The 13,061-nt window shown below is 38.4% G+C and overlaps 1 protein-coding gene across 5 annotated transcripts in view; it reads left to right on the top strand.

Annotated features, from left to right (window-relative positions):
- LOC131320969 (protein SHOOT GRAVITROPISM 6) overlaps positions 1 to 13,061 on the top strand; it is a 54,797-nt gene continuing 41,736 nt past the window's right edge. For 3 of the 5 annotated variants that reach the window (XM_058351917.1, XM_058351916.1, XM_058351914.1), the window contains exons 1-12: positions 1 to 146; positions 230 to 320; positions 871 to 925; positions 1,029 to 1,160; positions 2,650 to 2,721; positions 3,678 to 3,768; positions 3,864 to 3,959; positions 6,204 to 6,282; positions 6,369 to 6,432; positions 8,037 to 8,140; positions 8,282 to 8,387; positions 11,135 to 11,224. In XM_058351917.1, the coding sequence (XP_058207900.1) occupies positions 107 to 146; positions 230 to 320; positions 871 to 925; positions 1,029 to 1,160; positions 2,650 to 2,721; positions 3,678 to 3,768; positions 3,864 to 3,959; positions 6,204 to 6,282; positions 6,369 to 6,432; positions 8,037 to 8,140; positions 8,282 to 8,387; positions 11,135 to 11,224 (1,020 nt within the window). In that variant the 5' untranslated portion in view covers positions 1 to 106. Of the gene's footprint in view, positions 147 to 229; positions 321 to 870; positions 926 to 1,028; positions 1,161 to 2,649; positions 2,722 to 3,677; positions 3,769 to 3,863; positions 3,960 to 6,203; positions 6,283 to 6,368; positions 6,433 to 8,036; positions 8,141 to 8,281; positions 8,388 to 11,134; positions 11,225 to 13,061 lie in introns of those variants that run through there. The other 2 variants (XM_058351918.1, XM_058351919.1) reach the window with 2 other exon arrangements.

Here is a 13,061-nt window from a genome sequence, read left to right as displayed (position 1 = left end):
TTAAAATTGCCTCATAGGCCCCCCCCACCTGAATACGTTACGTGCTGTCTCTTCTTTTTCTTACCCTCCTTCTCCCTTCTTCATCTCTCTCTCGCCCGTGTCGTTGATGGCTTCGTCGAGCTCCGGGAACGCCATACCTGCCCCAGGTACTCCCGATCTCACAACAGAAAATACATTTACATGGGTTTACGTATATTCGTTTGATCTAGTCTCATATTCTCTGTTGCAGATGCTGTACGGGTTCTGGTTTCGTCCCTGGCTGATGAATCTCCTATGGTCAGGGAAGCCTCCTTGGCTTCTCTCAAGGACATCGCTATTCTGTATGCTCTCTCTCTCTCTCTCTCTCTCTCTCTCTCTCACACACACACACACACACACACACACACCCACACCCACATCCCACCATAGTCCATAGGCGCACATCAATGCAGTTCTTTGCATATATAAAAGTAGAGCGATCTCCAATCCTTGCCCTTTTTCCGTCGGGCCAAACTCAAAATTCGGTTAAAAACCCTAAAAACCCGTCTGGCCTACCCTATAGAGTTTTGCCCTTATTTTTTTTTGGGTAAGCCAAGAAGAAGACAGAAAAAACACAAACACAGACTCCAATGCACATTTTACACTTATCAATTCCCTTTCACGCATTTTCATACACTTTTTACACATTGCTATACATTTTTTAAACCTTAATGACAGCCCACTGGAGGGAAAACATAAAATCCAAAGTATATGGTTAAATAAGGGTTTAGGATTGAAGGAGGAATACCTGAATGTAGTTTTGACCCAAATTTGGGTAGAGTAATGGGTGAGGGCTGGGGATGCTAAGTAGCTTCACATTGCGACTTGATTTGATGATTTTGCAACTGGCAGGAACCCGCTTTTGGTTCTTGATTGCTGCTCAACTGTTTCTAGAGGAGGACGTCGGGTACTACTCTAGTCACTTGAGCTCGTTTGGATTATGAGCTCAACTTTCTTTTTCTATCTTGTATGAATACGGAGTGTAATTGGTGCGATTTGGGAATTTCCAGCGTTTTGGGAATATGGCTGGTGTCTTTCAAGTAATGGCTGTCGCTATTCGTGCATTGGACAAAAGAGATGCAGATCCTCCTGACATGGCGAAGCTCGCCAAGATCGCCATTGCTGAGATGATCTCCTCCAAGGTAAAAACTTTTCGAATTTGCGTTTTTTGTTGTTGATTGTGACATCAGAATACTTGGTAGCATACATGTACAATATTTGGGGAACTGGTGGATAAAACATGAAAAACTGTGCCCTTGAAACTTTCATTAGGCACCGCCACATCATTCACGCAGAGTCCCAGGAAATATAAAGGTTGTGTTACTAATAAGAATTGCAAAACTTTAGGTGATATCTTTTTGGTGATGCTTTCCTCTCGAAAGCCCTCATGAATGTGTCACCATCCCAAGCTTTGTTATTCGTATCCAGCAAGCCCACAACTATTGGCTAAAACTCCAGTAGCTTTAAAGCAATGGTCAGCATCTCCTAGTTGATGCTAAAAACGGAAAATAGAAAAGTCAGTGGATTAGAGGATGGTCTTGTTTCTCTCTCCCTCTTTTTGGCATGTTCAACATCCCATCAGACTGTCTAAAGCTTCTTTTTTTGGACTATAAGTCACTGTTGGACCGAATTGGGCTGGGTGGGGATTCTGGGAATATTGATCAAAATCTGCACTGTGTGGGTGCAACGTTAATTTATACTTAATGTGAAAAGTAAATAGGAATGCATCTAACGGATTATGCATATCCGATATCTTGTCAGTCGGAAGGCATTCTGAATACACAGCTATCATAATACTTTTCGGATGGGCTGTGCAGCCTTACTTGTTTCATTGACAAGCTTTTCTTTGTGGCCTAAGCCCTTGGACCAGAACGAATGTTTGTAAAACTCTGCTAAAGAGGCTGCAAAAGAGGTACTACTATAGTTCCTTTCTGATTACTCTTGAGTCTACAAAATAAAATTCTTCCCGTCCCACACAACCTCCTTTGGAAAGACGTTGCGGTACACAATGTGGTGTAGAGGTTCTATCAATAGCCTATGGGTTTCAAGTTACATATTTGATTGTTTTCTTTGTTGACATCCTTTACCACCTGTCTCTGTAGCTTTGTCGTTTGTCTTTGAACTCTATGATGTCTATTTGAGGTATCGATTTATGGCCTTTATGTAAGTTTGCTAAAACTTCATAATACCATATTGACTCTCTGTTCTCGCACCTTCTACAATGCAGATCATTTTGATGCATCTGTAAGTCTTTTTTGGCATATTGCTTCTATGGGCATCGGCTATGCTTGCTGGTTTTGAATGTTTATCCTTTGTCTTCTCAATTTTTTTGTGCTATTAAGAATCATCTAGGAAAGCAATCCACTAGGGATGTTGTCTGTGTAAAACAAAAAGTTTAGAAGTACTGGCTAGTGTGGTTTCAACACCAAGAAATAGGTCCTCCTTCCTCAAAATGCAGTTAAAAAACATAAAGAGCATTGTGTACTCTGTTGAAGAACTTTGTTATGCAACCCTCTAACATGAAATTATAGCAAGTGGAGAAGAAAAAAGCTACAAGGAATGATTGCATGGAGCATGTTTAGGTAGAACCTTTTCTCAAAAGTTCCTTTTGTTTGTTTTACCTTCTTGCAGGAACTTAATGCTGATTGGCAAAGAGCTGCAGCTGGTGTACTTGTAGCAATAGGCTCGCATTTGCCAGAACTGGTAATTTCTTTGATTTGGTTGCTAGACCTATGGGAGCTATCATAGGTAGGTAGGGCACATTGGTTTTGGAATTTACAATTTCTGTTGAATCATGATTTTGAGAACTCAATAGCTTTCTATTCTTTTGCAATATATTTCCGTCTCTACTTCTTTATGGTAGTCAAATTACACAACTCGTTCTTTATTTTATTTTTAAATTTTCTTTGTTGCCTCTATATATACATATCTAGAAACAAGTGAGATGGGGTCTAAATTCCATTCATCTTAAACATTTGATGTGAATTAGAGCAAGTCCAATGGGGGGTTGTTATAGCCATTTTCTAGCCCCAAATGGGAAATCTGGTCTCCAATGGGGGATGGGAAAGGAGATGGAAAATGATATGTATATGTCCCTAGATGCATCTTTCCATCCCTAGACAGCTCAGCAAAGCAACTAATTTACCAGAAAAATGGAGGGCTAGAGTATACCTGAGTCGCCGGAAAATGGCTGGAAAGGCTTGTGTGTGTGTGTGTGTGTGTGTGTGTTTGTGTGTGTGTGTGAGAGAGAGAGAGAGAGAGAGAGAGAGAGAGAGAGAGAGAGAGAGAGAGAGAGAGAGAGTGAGTGTCTGCCCGTTAGAGAAAAATCTGGGCAACGTTAATTAATTATTTTTTAATTAAGTTGAATTAAATTGGGGGAAAATAAAATGGAGAAAAAGTTAATTAAATTTTCATCCTAAAATAACTATCCATCCCCTCATTTTCCATCCCCCCATTGGAGAGGAGGGAGTCCTATTATCCATCTAACTAACCTTTATCCACTTTTTCACACTAAAATAACTATCCATCCCCTCATTTTCCATCCCCCCATTGGACTTGCTCTTAGGGCATGTAGTTAGGAAATTAGAGAAGAAATCTCTCCCCTTTTCCCCCGTGACAGCTGGTTGAATCTTCCCATTTTCTGTTTTATGCTCTTGCAGATGATGGAAGAATTGTTTCCTCATCTATCCGGGCAAAATTCGGCCCTTCCAGTTATGGTTCAAGTACTTGCAGACTTTGCTTCTGCTGATGGTGAGTTGTAAAACTACTTCTTTCTTTTGTTGCAGCTTTGAACTTTTGCAATATGGTTGCTCAAGTGTCTTATGATCTTTCTTTTTTAATTGAAGCATTGCAGTTTACTCCACGCCTGAAAGGTGTACTCTCCCGGGTTCTGCCTATTCTTGGGAATGTTAGAGATGCCCACCGTCCAATTTTTGCAAATGGTGTAGTGATATTTTTGGCTTCATTATTGCAGATAGTTTACTGAATCTTCACTCACAAAACTCTCTTGTTAGTTTGCTATTCATGTGTTTTTTTTGTTTTTTGTTTTTGTTTTGTTTGGTAACTTAACTTATTATAAAAGCAACCAATTACATGATCACAGGGGCATACCCCGGAACAAAACAAACAAACAACCAATGCATTGGCATGAAAGCCAAAGCTACGGCAACAACCTCCTACATCAGCCAAACTAATCAAACTTGTAAACCAACACAAACACAGCCATAATGACTCTACCTCCATAAAAGAACAGGAATGCATTCCTTTAAGGTGAAGAGAACACATTAGATGAAAAGTTTCAGTTGATACATAATAGTCTGCTTTTATCAGACTTCTTGGTGTGCCTCCAAGTGCTAATGCAAGCTCTCTGCTCTGTCTCTCTTTCTGCTTATAATCCCCTTGGCATCAAGGCACTTTTTAAAAAAAAAAAACTCCTTGGCATGACCTTTTTTATAATCTCCTTGGCATCAAGGCACTTCTTCTGTGGTTACTCTCATTCTATAAGTTGTGGATCACAGATGCTGTTGACAATTTGAAAACATCATGCTTCAAACTCTTTCCCCAATAGGGCCGCAATGCTGTATGGTCAAACAGAGTAAGAGGAGGACTGTGAAATCCCTTTTTTTGCAGAAAGAAAGCGCAAACTCTAGCTTAGAATGAGCATGTGAAAAATAGATAATTCCTATTTTCATTACACGTTCGACATAAGGCACACTCTGCCTCTGAAGTAAGTTCCCAGCTCTGTAATTTATCTAGCCTATTTAGATGACCAACTATTTAATAATAGCCCATCTAAGCACATGATGTGCTAACCAGACAATCCTAGACCAGGAGACCATGGGAATTGACTTGGTAGTAAATGTACCACTAAGATGTAATCCAAATGATAGAGTCAGGCTGATCCTAGGAAGAACAGTATCTGGATTCAGGAGTATGAGGCTATGAGCTATTATATATGTTGTGATTTGGCTTCTGGGTCTCTTACATTTCCACATACCCTGATGAACAATATATTCAACCTTGGCTGATAGGGAGCTCCCCATGTTGAACTCGATGTGCTCCCCGTACTTCTGGTATGGAGGGCCAAGGGGGATGCCAACTGTCCAACTACAGGTAGGTAATATGCCCATTTCTTGTGTTACTCTTAAAGGTGGAAAGAAAATTGTCCTCGTTCGTTCAAGCAGGTTAGGAAGGATGGCTTGCAAGCCCAATTTTTTGAATTGGAATTAGAGAACAAATCTGCAACGCCTCGTACTCAAAATTGGCGGAAGAGAAAAGCTTATTTGGGAGATGCCTGACTTTTGCGGTGACACAAAACTTCTTCGGCTCGTTAATCCCTTTTATTTCCATCATCTCCAGCCTTCCAGCTGCGTCTTTTAATGGACAAACATGCTGCTCAGTAACCTTTGATGAATTGTGGCTAGAGGAAAACTCAGATGCCTTTTCTTTTTCAACAGGTTTTTGGTACATCTAGTTCGGCCTACTGTCTCGGATTACCTGGACAAGTGAAACAAAAGCCAAACATGAAGTTGTGATCAAATGCAAAACATAGCAGCAGTGGGCTCGCATATTGATCGTAATCTGTTATTAACAACTTCTTCCCCACTAATTCCATATTGACCCGAACCCACCCATATGTTCCCGTTCTTAATATCGAGGCAGGTAGAGACTTTAAGAGCCAATGCTAAGTTCTTAATCAGACTTAGCAAAAATTCCGAGTGATTATTATTTGTAGCCATAATACAGTTCCCCTATTATTCGTATCAATAATACAAGTCGCATCCTTCGAAATATAAGAAGGTGGACCTGAAAGGTCGTGGGTACTACAGGTTCCTCATCTGCTGCCTCTTCGGGTGAGTTTCCAGAGCTTCCAGAGATTAGTTGTCCACAGATTCCTCTCCTGGAATTCACCACACATCTCTGGAATACTGAATACCACCACTTCCAGTTCCTTGTAGCTGTAGCAAATGATATCTTGCTGTTTGAAGGTTTAGATACTTGAATTTAAAGCCAATTTGTTGGTCGAGTAGTTAAGTTCAGTTGTTTACAAGTTTGTACTAACCTGAATGTAGGCATTTCTCTCATTGCCAAATTGGTTGATAGTGTCGTTTCAACAGTATTGCTTTTAGAACATATTTTACTCATTCCTCTGGGTAGTTAATTTGTTCTTATGTTGTCATATGCAGCATTTAAGTGTTGGTGTCAGGCTTGTTGGCAATACGGTGTGGATTTTCCTTTGCTTTCACTTCTTGACAGTGACGTCATGTGAGACCAATTACGTGCTCTCCTGTTATTGCCGAACCTCATATATCTAACAAATTGGTTGTAAGTGATAGTGTTATTTGATGCAGGTCATTGTTGAATTCTGCTTTTGAGCTTATGTTTAGAGTTTGGGCAACGTCACGGGATTTAAAGGTTTTTGCATCTATTTTCTTGTTCTTGTCTTCCCCGGGATATTGTATTTGACTGTAACTGTTATTTTGTTAATTTAATATACTTGTTATTGCTTGACATTTACTAAGAGTTCATTTCCCCTTTGGGAAACCAACTTGTTTCTTTTCATAATGGAAAAGTTCGGTGCTTCATGTTGTTACATTGCCTCATCATAGTTGTGAAAAATGCGCCCACGCTCAAAGGCGCAACAAGGCACCTGGTTTGCGCCTCAAGATGTCTGGGGTGGGGCAACGGCGTAAAGGTGAGGGTCTATGCGTCAAGGTGCACAAAAGGCGAGTAAGAGGCGCACCCCTTTTACATGTATGTAAATGAAACAGAAAAGGGTAAAAACTTTACTAAAAGCTAATCCTAATTGACCAAATCTTCTAGTCGACTTGTCTTCTCTTCTGTAGAGATGAAATAACTAACAGACTTCACCAAGCACCAACAATTCTCTCTCTCTCTCTCTTGCTTAGCTGTTGCACCTGCTCCTTCGTCGATTGATCTGCCCCCTTTTGTTTTTCAACTAGCCAGATTTTGTTTTGCCAGCTGACTCTACTCTGTGTTTGTGCCTTATATGTGAGTGATTAAATGTGTATATATGTGACTGTTACGTATACATGTGATTGGTTGATTGATTTTGTCCTCTTTTTTATCTGATTATTGTGCCCTTTGTGTATATTTTTTTTTGCTGTTTGACTTTTTTTTTAGATGTTGCTGTTTGCTGTTTGCTGTTTGATAAATATGTATTACATATATATAAGTTTTCCCAATGGACGTTTGATGTTTTTTGGGCTTTTTTAAATGGTAAACTTTCAAAATTCATTCTCTTAGTGTTTATTATTTTAGGTATAGGCGTGTGCTATTTTTGCTATTTTCTCACATAGGTGCACCTCCCTCCAATAAGACCCCTGCCTTGTGCCTGGACCCAAGCAAACCTTTGTGGCTTGGTGCGCCTCTTGCCCTGAATATCTATGTGCAACATATGAAATTCCGTGGAATTCTCTATTTTATTTATAGTTATGCAAACTTCATAGGTTTTACTTCTGAGTCCTGTGTTTCAGTTACCAGGATTGTATTTTCAGTATTACAGAGTTTAAGCTTTGATGAAATTTAAAAGGTTTTGTAAAGGGGAAAAGTTTTCAATACGGGGAAAGGATAAACTTCTCTCTTTCATGAAGGCCAGGAAGTAACAGACTTGAAAATGATTATCAGAAAACAAAGTAATATGCTTCAGACTTCCTTGAGTTCGTCTAATGTCAACTTTGGGTCCATGATATTTGTACTCCTTGAAAACTTTTAGCAGTCTAATGCTTACTATTTACTCCCTCCGTCCCATCGTCCGGTCCGCAAAACAATGACTTAAATTTCAAGAAAAATTAAATTTTTTTTCTTCATAAATTACAAGAATTCATTAATATCTGCTAAATTGTTGAAAAGATTTTGAATTTTCTCAAAAAAATTGTACTATTTTAAGTTCTTTTCCGGACCAATCAAACATTTTGGGGCAGAGTTACACGTAGTATCTTACTTTAATATGTTGAATTACTGGTTCCATGTTTTAACTAACTCTTTGTTTGGAATAGGTACGCATATCAACCGTTGAGGCATTGGGTCAGATGGTTGGTCTAATAACACGAACACAACTGAAGTCGGCTTTACCGAGATTAATCCCTACTATTTTGGAATTGTAAGCTAGACTGAGAACAAGATCATTAGTCTAAATATTTGAAATTTGATGTGCCAATACTTGGTGGTGTAGTTTATAAAAATAGTAATATTACGGAGCTTGCACTTATTTCAAATTTCCCTTACCTTTTCTGTTGACCAGGTATAAAAGAGATCTTGGTATTGCGTTTGTGGCAACATGTAGTCTCCATAATCTTCTAAATGCCTCTTTACTGTCAGAAAGTGGTCCTCCTTTGCTGGACTTCGAGGTGAGCTCATTTGTTCTGTGTTCTATCTACTGAGTTTATTATTTACTGTTTATTCTTTTGTGGTTGTTTCTCAAATTGATTTTCGTGTTTCGAAATTTACTGTTAGTGTTGTTTGGAACTTATACCTATCCCCTGTTTCCAAATCCTGGAGAAGTGCGTGTTTCATTTGATTGGGCTTTTTAAAACAGTTTTGGATAACAACAATCCAAACTGGTTTTTAGTTGTATTTGTTTGTGTAACTCGCTGCTTAACCACATAAGTTCTGATATTTTTTTGTTTTGCTTGTATGACTGAATTTGGTCAGTTGTAAAAGGGAGAATTCCGAGGCAGATTTCATAACCCCTGTTTTAGTTCTGTCGGAGCTAATATTTGGGCTATTCTGTTGAAGGATCTCCTGTGGTTACAACTATTACCCCAAAGTTGCTCCAGATAGAGCCTATGAAATTGAAGAAGTATTCATCGTTTGCAATCTACATTCTCTATCTTTTCAAATTATACACTCATATTGTTTTCCAGAAATATTCAGAGTCAGCTACCAACTAGAAGAAAAAGTAGTGTCTATATCATCCCGTCGTTAATGATCATAAGGAAGCATTATGCGAGACTTTCGGGATTTAACTGGCTACCCTTCTAGTAAGGTATTTGGTGTTTGTCTCATCTCTGCGAAGCTATCAGCTAGTGATTGCTCCCTCATATGGAGAAAATTTCCTCCGAAATTGAGGATGGGCAGTAAAAATCTCTACCTGATGCTTGAGGACTGAATCAGAGATATTTTGTTTAGTACTAAAGTTTTCTGGAGTTTGCATCTCATTCTCCCCAACTCTGTTAATCAACACAGAGCAACTTTTGAAGAACTTGCTTTGGACACGGACTGAATCTTATCATCATCCCGACAAGGTTGCTTGGGAAGTTATTTGTTGGACTAAAAATGAGCTATAGGTTTGTTATGAAACATCATTGTTGTTGAACTTTATGGATGTCTTCTGATTGTTCTTGGACTTGGAGACAATTCTTTAAGGTTAGGCTTTTTGCACAACATTTTGTTAAGGCTCTTATTAGTGATGGTTGGCTCAACCTTTTTATGGTTTGAGCATTGGCATCCTATTCATCCTTTATTGGATCATTTTGGTATGAGAATGGATCAAGCTTCAGGTATTCCCCTCAGTGCTGAAGTTTTTATCATCATATATCGTAAATCGTTGAACCTTCATTTTCCTTTCTTTACATCCTCCTACATTTCTCACTAATCCTTGAAGGATGGACTAAGTGGTTTGGACTATATCACTTACTCTCAAATCTAGTGCTTCTCATACTTGGAAAGCAATAAGGATCCATCCAAGGGTGTGAATACCGTTCTGTACAGACTGGTACGTCTCATTTTGGAGAGAAACCGGTACACCATAGGTGCAATTCCGTTTCGTTGAACTTTCTGGCAAATACCGTTGGTACCGGCCGGTACTGGTGAGTTCCAGCCTTCTCGGTGGTTTCCAGCGGTACCGACAGTGAAAAACTCAGAAAAAAAGAGGGAAATCAGAGAAAAGAAGATTGGAGCATTTCTCTTGGCTTTTCTTGCAGCTTGTGAACTGAGAGAAAGCGAAAGTTTTGTTTCTGAAACTTGTTCGTTTCAGATCTGGTTTCTTTTTGATTGAATCGTGCGTGAAGTCTTCTTCTTTCTTCTCCCTCTCTAAGATCTGTTGTTCCCTGCCTTTTTCTCCTCCTTGAACTGAAAAGGCTTGTTTGGGGAAGACAAGCATCACCATGGAATTGAATAGTTGTGTTGGAAAGTGTATAAACCTTTTGAAGAAAAGTTAGTATGTAACAGGTGCACACCATTTTATCCTACTTCTACTATTTTAAATTTTTTTAAAGCTGATTCTGTATATATATAGCTATGTAACATTAATATAGTTGGATTATAGACAATTTTATAACAAGATATCTATTGTTTTTTTAATACATAGTTATTAATAGCGTGAAATCCAAAACGGTACCCGGTATTATACCAGTACCGGTACGTACTGTACCAATAACAAAACCGATACCATGTCCGGTACTGTTTTCAGAACCTTGGATCCATCACCCTATTGTCCCATGGCATTAACTGGAATGGTTCTCCAAAGGGATTTCGTGGATGCAGTTTCATTCTGTGGATGGCTGTCGCAGGTAAGATTAGGACCTCGGAAAAGCTTAAAAAAATGGGTAGTTTCTTGATTTACTTGCTTTGTGCTAAAGCTTATGGGTTCTTATCTTATCTCTTTTTTGATAGTCCATATTCATGAGCTATTATTAAGTCTCATGTATCTCAGCTCTATGGTACTTCTCTTCTGCTCGTGGGTCACGGCACCTTGAGATTTCTTGGGCTTCATGAAAGTTCAGTGGCAAAGACTTCGATAATGCTGTTAGGAAGTTAGCATGGGTAACAATGGTGTTATTCATTTGACAATAACAAATAACAGACTAACAGAGTCATTCAGAAATCTACTACTGTGCTTGATCTGATTAAGTTTGAAGTTAGAATTAAGGCTTCCAAGATCAGATTTGTTAAGCCTTACTCCCTTAATTTGCTGTTATGTAGCAACTAGTATCTTTCTTATTGTTCTGTCGGTAATTAGAAGTGTGTGCCCTTCTTGAAACTTGTATTTCTTGTCCTTAGTCAGCTGCTTTGCTCCCCCCAAAAAACAAGGAAAAAGCTTAGGATTTATATCCATTTTATGGCTCATATGGCTACTTTGTTCTATATGTTGCAGGACCTGACAGTTGTTTTGTCGACACTTCTTCCAGTGGTTTGCATCAACAACGACAGCCAAGATAGTTCAGATTTCTCAGTGGGACTGAAGGTGCGTTAATTCATTCATTAATATGCTAATGTTCTTTCTTTGATTTTCATTGGGTTGTTTAGATGCTGTCCAATTTCTTTGTCACTAATGTTTTCCTGTATTGTTTTAAGGGAAAATTATGCAAATGGTCCCTGTAGTTTAGGATTTGTGTCAATTTGGTCCCTGATTGCTGGATCTACACTCAGTAGTTTCCATTTTGTTCCAACTAACTACAGTTGCTAACTTCCGTTAGCCTTTTGTAATGGTAGAGAGGATTGGGCCCCATTTATGGGGTTGAAATTGTAAAACCCACTCCCTACTCACCATTTCCGGAAAGTTTTTTTCTTTTATCAATGCAATTAAGCCACAATTCAGATCCCTACCAGGCACTTGATAAAAGTACTCTAAATATCCTGTGTATCCCAACATTCTTGTCATTTCTCCCAAGTATGTCAAAAAGGTCCCCATTTGGATCTGAAAACACCATAAAGACAAGGGTAAACTTAAATAAGGTAGGTGGGCTGTGGGAACCACATCACAATACATGGGAACAGGGACCACAATATGGGGACTATCAATCTTTTGACCATTATGCAAAATAGATCCGATATATACATATTCTATGCATATAATATGCATATACAACATACAAAACATGGACATTGATGAATAAAAAAGATACAGAACATGTGATTTTGTGCCCTTAAATAAAGCGAAACAAAGTATTTGAGTAGTACTAATATCTTCGAGAAGACACAAATCATTCGAAAAGTCATTATAATATGGCATGTATCGATTCTAAAGTTCCCCATGTCTGGTTCTTCCATAACTTGAAGTTTTTCAAGCTGATAGATGTTCTTCTTCCTTTAACACAGTCGGCTTCAAATGGAGGACCAAATAAATCTCTAAGTTGTGTAAAGGCGGTTTTCTTAGCAAAAATTGAGCGGGAAACAAATTAGGACAAGAGGAGGGAGTGTGTTTTACGATTTTTACCCCAGAAATGGGTCCCAATCCTTTCTCCCGTTACAAGAGGCTAACAAAAGTTGGCAATTGTACTTAGTTGGAACAAAATGAGACTACAAAGTGTAAATCGAGCCAATCAGGAACCAAATTGACGCAAATCCTGAACTTCAGGGACCATTTGCGTAATTTGCTCTTGTTTTAATTGTAGTTTCTAAGAATATTTGTGAATTCGTTTTGTTCCATTTGTTTCATCCTTGTTTAGTTTGGAATGGATTGGATATATTCTAGTAACCAAATAGCTTGGGAATTATGAGGTAGTTTTTGGTGCAGCCTTTTGTGAAGTTTTATTGTTGTTATTAGGAGGATTAAATGATTAATTAATTAATCATCCTAATCAGCCATACCTCTTAAGATTTCATCCTGCCCCCATTTTTGGGGTTATGTTTACATCCCTTTGACATGTGATTTATCTTTCTTACTCTTTTATTATTATGATATCCATACCTGTGCAAATATATTTTTTTTTGCGGAAATAAATATATGTATATAGTATTTCCTAATTTAGTTAGATTGTATTAATATTCATTAACTGTAAATAGGGATTACGAAAAGGGAGGAATTCAAAAATTCAAAATAACCAAATCCGACCATTCTTTTTCCATTGTTTATGGATAATATCCTAAATTCAAACAAATATATAAGGATATAACGGCTTCAGTTTTGAATTCACAAGAATCACCCATCGCCACTTTATCTTCCTCTTCGTCTCGGGTGTTCTCCCGGGTTGGTTTCTTGCTGACTTAGGGTTTGGGTCTTGGGTGGTAGAAGATGGTTCTTAGCTTTGCTTAGGATTTGATGCCATCATTCTTTGTCCTATTAATCTTTGTAACAATTT

This window comes from Rhododendron vialii, chromosome 3a (assembly GCF_030253575.1).
Source record: "Rhododendron vialii isolate Sample 1 chromosome 3a, ASM3025357v1".
NCBI lineage: Eukaryota > Viridiplantae > Streptophyta > Magnoliopsida > Ericales > Ericaceae > Rhododendron > Rhododendron vialii.
Note: the sequence above shows the minus strand (reverse complement) of the source record. Positions and strands in the feature narration are given on the sequence as shown.